Source organism: Protobothrops mucrosquamatus, unplaced genomic scaffold, assembly GCF_001527695.2.
Source record: "Protobothrops mucrosquamatus isolate PMUCROS unplaced genomic scaffold, P.Mucros_1.0 scaffold1, whole genome shotgun sequence".
In the NCBI taxonomy this organism is placed as follows: domain Eukaryota; kingdom Metazoa; phylum Chordata; class Lepidosauria; order Squamata; family Viperidae; genus Protobothrops; species Protobothrops mucrosquamatus.
The window spans coordinates 5,348,376-5,354,801 of NW_015386388.1; the positions used below are offsets into that span (position 1 = coordinate 5,348,376).

General features: G+C 41.2%; 1 protein-coding gene across 1 annotated transcript in view; it reads left to right on the top strand.

Annotated features, from left to right (window-relative positions):
* HAP1 (huntingtin associated protein 1) overlaps positions 1-6,426 on the top strand; it is a 63,052-nt gene that overhangs the window by 52,058 nt on the left and 4,568 nt on the right. The window contains exons 15-17 of the mRNA XM_029287363.1: positions 1,337-1,555; positions 2,244-2,346; positions 6,087-6,385. Coding sequence (XP_029143196.1) covers positions 1,337-1,555; positions 2,244-2,346; positions 6,087-6,385 — 621 coding nt within the window. The remainder of the gene's footprint in view (positions 1-1,336; positions 1,556-2,243; positions 2,347-6,086; positions 6,386-6,426) is intronic.

A 6,426-nucleotide genomic window follows, 5' to 3' on the forward strand; every position in this document is an offset into this window, starting at 1 on the left:
AATTTTTAATTAGGTGTAATATGTATTTATGTTAGCTTTTTATCTAATCTGTCAGCCGCCCTGAGTCCGAAAGGAGAAGGGCGGGATATAAATGCAATTAATAATAATAATAATAATAATAATAATAATAATAATAATAATAATAATAATAATAATAATAATAATAATAATAATAATAATAATAATAATAATAATAATATCTGACACTACAATCTTACCATTTCAATATTATATACTGGGTGCAACACTGATTTCCTATTACAGTATGGAAAAGGCAGTGAAATCAAGGTTGGTTTTTTTTTAATTAAAAAAGTGAGGCATGTGAGATAGTAGGCTACCCAAAAAATGGCCAGCATATATGCTGCTTTCTTCCTTTCTATTTAAGCCTCTCCTGAGTCAGCATAGCAAGATAAACTATTAAAGCTTTACTGTGAAATAACTGAAGGTATGTGGAAGTAAAGCAGCTAGAAGAGCTGTTTTTCTCTAGCAATACTCACAAGGAAAAATAGTTGGAGTAGCAGGTGTATACTAGCAGGAGTTGTAGCAGTATTGGGGAAGAGTGGACAGTAATGAGTAAATTGCTTGTCTTCACCATAATAAAGATTGATAAATAGTATTTGAGTGCTCGGGTTTGCTGTTAGGTCTTTTGGTGTCTTGAACTCATCAAATTAGGTATAGTTTAAAAGAACTCAAGACAGTGACTCTATGACAACTGTAGTTCAGACTGCCTGAGGGACTTCAATGCAGTCCATTTTTCTGCCTTGTTTGGAATATTTCCTTTGTTTAGAGCAGGGGTGTTAAACTGGCAGTCCACGTGTCAGATGCATCATGCACAGGCCACACCCAGCCCAGTTCTGCAAAGGCAAAAAACATCGCGATACATCACGGTATGTCATGTGATGCGATTGAGTTTGTCACCCATGGTTTAGAGCCATCCCTAAACATTTAGCTGCATGAAGGAAAGAGCAAGAGGGCACCTTGTTCCCATCCGTAACAACCAGTTGGACTGGCAATTTAATATTGTACTGGTTAGACTCCCATTTCTATCATCATTGAAGGTAGGCTAGCAATAGGATTGGCCATGTCAGAAGGGACCAGGGCATGCTGTTCTTTGCAGATAATAAGATTGGACTAGGTGTCCAGCATGAGGCTTAAAACTTACAGGATTCCCTCCTGCCTTTCATGTGTTATCCACGTAGTTTGGAAATTTCTATTTCTCATTGTAATGTTGGCTTGCAATTCCCCCTACTTCTGTTTAGACCTGCTGCAAATGATTTTTGCTGGGATTTGCCAATGGATCCAATAAACTCACATAGACCTCTGTGCCTCCTCTTAGGTTCTGTGACCCTGCACCACTGGCAGCAGCTGGCCCGGCCTCACCTGGCAGGAATCCTGGACCCTCGACCAGGTGTACTTACCAAAGATTTCCGCCAGCTTGATACTGATCTTGAAGAGGTCCATAATCTAAATGACTTAGAAGAAGATGAGATGGATGGCAGCGCCTTGGCTTCTCTTGCTACCTCAACAACTGTTAAAGCCAAAGAAAGGCCAACTGGTGAGTGGGCTGAGTTGCATCACTCCAAATGGTATGCATCAGCTTGTCTTTGAGGATTTGAGGAAATCCTGAAAGTTAGTAAGCATCACCTCATCTTTCCTGCAGGAAAGCAATCATGATTTTTTGCCCTGTGATAGTTGGAATATGTGCCTGTTGGTGAGGTCCAGCTCAGCATTACTAGTAGATACCATGGGTGCTTTGGCAATGTTCTTGTGGCAGTGAATCAGGTGGGGTCACAAGAATGTGAGAGAAGACTTCCAGGTGTAGCTTCCTACTGGACAAGCTATACTCCTCTAGTTAAGTGTTTCTCAACCTTAACAAATTTAAGATATATGAACTTTAATTCTCAGAATAATGAAGCCGGCAATGTAATTGCTTTGTAATTCTGGGAATTGAAGTCCATGCATCTTAAAGTTGTTGAGATCTAGAAACACTGCTTTACTTTTGCAGACAATCTACAGGGAGGAATGTTGGGAGTCGTAGTTGAGTAAAATCTTGGGAGCCACAGGTTCCCCACATCTTTTCCAGCTGGAGGCTATGAATCATTGCAGACAAATTGGATGAAATGTAATGTCCTATTGTTCATAGAAGCTTTTCCCTCCACTGTTTCCCTTGATGTTTGTCCACCTTCATGACTCCCATCCCATTCTGCTCACTCATTAACCCTTTGTTTTCCTGTCCCGTTTAGTTTTTCACTCCGTTAACAATCTGCCCCAGACCCCGCCTACTTTCACCATCACCACCTGTTGCATCATGCACCCTATCAAAGAGGTTACCATGGTGACACCCAGGTAAGCATCCTATTGCCCTTCCCTTAAAGCTTTCCAGCCATCTCTCCTTCTCCTACATGGGAAGGCCATTTCCTACATAAAGGATGTGTATGTGCACGTCTGTGATTTTTGTTTTCTACCTCTTATCTTGCATTCTCCCCATTCCTCCTTGTCAAATCCTGGCTTTAGGCATTTCTCCTGATATGGGCAACTTCTGGGCACATGGATGGGAGACCTGAAGTAAGATATCTTGCTTGCTTCTTCCTTTCTCTCCATCCAGCAGCAGAACTTCCCTCTTTGATTCATCTCCTCCTGGGTGACCCTGGGTTGGAAAAAGAGGACCCAAGCCCATTGGATAATGGCTGCAGGGAGGAGCAAGGCCTTGCAGGAAATAAGAGAATGAAAGTTCATTGACCTGGGAAGAGGAAGTTATAACACTTTAATGCTGGGGTAGATTTAAAATGAGTTCTGGTAATCAAGCCTGCCCAGAAAATTGGCATGATAAGCAACCAATTTGTGTGTGTGTGTGTGTGTTTGTGTGTGTGTATCTATGTATCTATCTGTGTATGTATATGTGTATATGTATATACGTATATGTATACACACACACACATATATCAAGTGTTTTTCCAGTGAAACCGGTCTAACAGAGCACCTGGTTTACCCAAATATGGGATGGAGCAATCTGCTATTGTCGAAATAGCTATACTAGTCTCCCTTTAATTCTTTGTCAGCAAAATCTAAAATATATGCACATATATATTCACATATACATACACATATATATACACATATACACACACACATATACACACACATACATACATGCATACATACAAACATACTGTATAGTATTCTGCATATGCTTAGGGGCATCTTGCTTAATTGTCAACTGGTGACAGCTGAGGCTTGGCCCTGATGAAGCCCTGGCTAAAAAACCAACTTCTGGGAAGCCCATAAAAAGTCATTGTGGGGTAATGAAACATAGGCATCTGCCTTTAATCAACATTAATGTTGGATGCAGTTGCTCACATACTTCTTCAGAGGCTTTTAGTTGCTCTGAACCTCTCTCCCTTTATCTTCCCCATTGAATGAACGGCCTTCCTCTGTTCTGGAGATCTTTCTCTTTGTTTGGTTAATGTTAAGGTTTTGATGAGGATTTGGGTGATAAGCAAAGCATATGGGTCTCCATTCTCCTAACAGCTCATTGTAAGAAAAGAACAAGGAAATGAATGAAGGGGCTTATTTAAGTCAGTTTTTCTCAGTCACTCACTAGAAAATATTGGACTACAGCTCTTATAATCCTGGATTACAAGGAGACTTATGAATTTATCCACAACATTGTGATTGATTGTATATGACAAGCTTAAACTTTCAACCCAGGTCAACAAAATCCAACTGCTGTGTTCAGATCACCATATTATGATTTAATTAATAAACAATAGTGAGACTTCCACGGAACCATATGCTACTCAATCTCACTGTAGCCTTAGCTATAGCAGTTTGCAAACCCAGCAGCCATCCTAGGCGGTTGAAATGTGCAACTAAATTCGGCCTGTCTGGGAAAGCAAGATTTTAACCCACTAATTTTTTGCAGACTTCGCTGCCAACCTTTCTGCAAACTAACTGAAATGAAATTTGTGATGCTGACTTTCAATGCTATGTCTTCAGCTGATCCTATCCTCAGAAAAATAAAAATGGATAGCTAACAAACTCAAAACTAATGCTGTTGACAGCTTTTCCTAGAGCAAAAATGGGCAACCTTTAGTTGGCAGGGGCCACATTTAATATTTGGGGAAGGGTGGCAAAGAGACATTCTGCTGTGGAAAATGATGTCAGTGGTGGTGTCATATCTGGGCCTGGAACATCTTCTCTAAATTTGTGTATTTCATTACACAAAGCCTATTTCAGAACCTATGCAAAAAAAAGAAAATCCAAACAACTGGAACCTATTGATTATTTATTTTATTGCATCCTGCCTTTATTGTTTTTACACATAATCTCAAGGCAGCAAACATATCCAATGCACCATCCTCCTCCTTTATTCCCCATAACAACAACCCTGTAGGGTGGAGTGGGCGGAGAGAGAGTGACCAGCCCCAGTAATGCAGCTGGTTTTCATAGCTAAGATATACAGGGTGAACCAGAAGCCAGGCCTCATAGGCCAATCACAATATGTTTATTATTTCTTAACACCTATCTCTCCTATAAGGTGCCTCTAAGTAGCTTACAGGCTTCAAAACAAATAGGAAAATAATTACAATTTGTTAAAATATTAAAACTACACAGATTAAAAATTTAAAAATGAGACAAAACTCAAAATTAAGAGACAGATGGCACAGGGATGAGGTCTTCTTATCCTATCACCTACCTCCAGTGGTAAGCATCCCCTCAATATAAAATAGTAATTGATATTTTTTAAGGGAAAATGTTTCAGCTGAAACATGTGTCAAAGAAGTAAGAAAGTTGTTAGAAAAAAGTACACTATATTTAATGTAATTTATACAATGGTCAATGTGGCCTAATTTTTAGTATCCCCTAGGTCAGAGGTGGGATTCAAATATGTGAACAATTGGTTCTCTGTGTGGATGCCGCTTCCGGAAGTTCATTCTGGGCCTGGGCAACAAAACATTAGCTACCGGTTCTGCCGAAGTGGTGCAAACCGGCTGAATCCCACCACTGCCCTAAGTATATATGTGTGAATATGTTTGTAAAAAAAATATTAGTCACTGAAGGGCTGAATAGCCAGTAGTTCCCCACCTGTGGCCTTGATGGAAAAAAACCCCTAAATTGGTAGTAATCTTAGGAGCCACAATAATATTAATAGATGGATCAGAGCTTTTCTGTCTTCAACATCTTTTCTATCAGGTACCAAGATGGAAATATCTTCCTCCTGGACACCAAGAACAGGTGCCTGGTTTTAGAAAGCAGCGCTGCTGCAGTCTTGGCATGGCTGAGGAATTTTGGGAAATGTAGTCCCCACACACTTGAAGGGGGCCAGGTTAGAGAAGACCGCCCACCTGTAGCACATGAGAGTGCTGAAAAGTGTGTGTTATGGTTGACATGGTACTGTTGATTTCAGATGCTGTGCTAGTTCCGACTCTTCTTTTGTTTTGCAGAAGGCCCAATTAAAAATAAAATTGTAGTGGATTGGGCCTTAAAGGGCCAGTCTGTAGTTCTCAGCCAGCCTCAAGGGCACAAGCAGAGGTAGCCACTGCCCATATGAATTGAAAGAAGCCTCCTCAATTAGCTGAGAGGAAAGCAAAAAGTATTTTTTTAAAAAATGCTGCTGATATAATTAGAAAAGAAGGTACTCAGTCAAGCCCTAAAATATTAGGGCAACTCTCTTTTCCTATGCACCAGCAGGAGGAATTTGTGGAAAAGGAGCACAAGCCCACATCCTGCAAAACTGAACGGAAGGGGGCGGAGTAAGCCGCTTTTTCCATTTGGTTTGTTCCATTATATGTGCTCCTTTCTTATTTGATATAGAAAATTACTATTTTCAGGGCCCAAGTAATCACGGGCATCTGCACCTGGTTGAGAAAATACCATGTTATTTAGACATTGCTCTAAAGAGTTTCTGCGAAGGAAACTTCCCAGTTGCCAGAATTCCCAGCCTGCACAGATTGAGAGGCTGTTGCAGAACAAATCAAGGTGGGATGGAATGTATGTTTGCAATTAAGCACCTAACCCAAACATATTAAAGCCTTTAGACTAAATGCTTGGGTTTTTTTCCCCCCCTTCCTTCTCCTCCTCCTTAGTCTTTATAATACAGTTGTGCCCTCTTGTGGGCCCTGCATGGGGATGAGCCCGTCTTCCCCTCGACGCAGGCAGGAGAAGAAAGAGAAAGAGCTTGGACTGGTGACTCTCCTGACAAAGCAAGGCATTTCTGCACAGAGCCCAGGAGGGGCGCTCGTGTCCCCACCCCGAGTTATTAAGGATCCAAGCCTCTCCTCTTGCTTTTCTTCTCCCTCGGTTTCACTGTGGCACTACCGCTTGGATAGCTTTGCTGATTGGGCTTCAGGACTGCCTCCGCTGCAGCGCAAGAAGCCTGAGAAGAGTCCGAATAGCATCTTCAGCTTCAACCTGGTGGAGAAACTG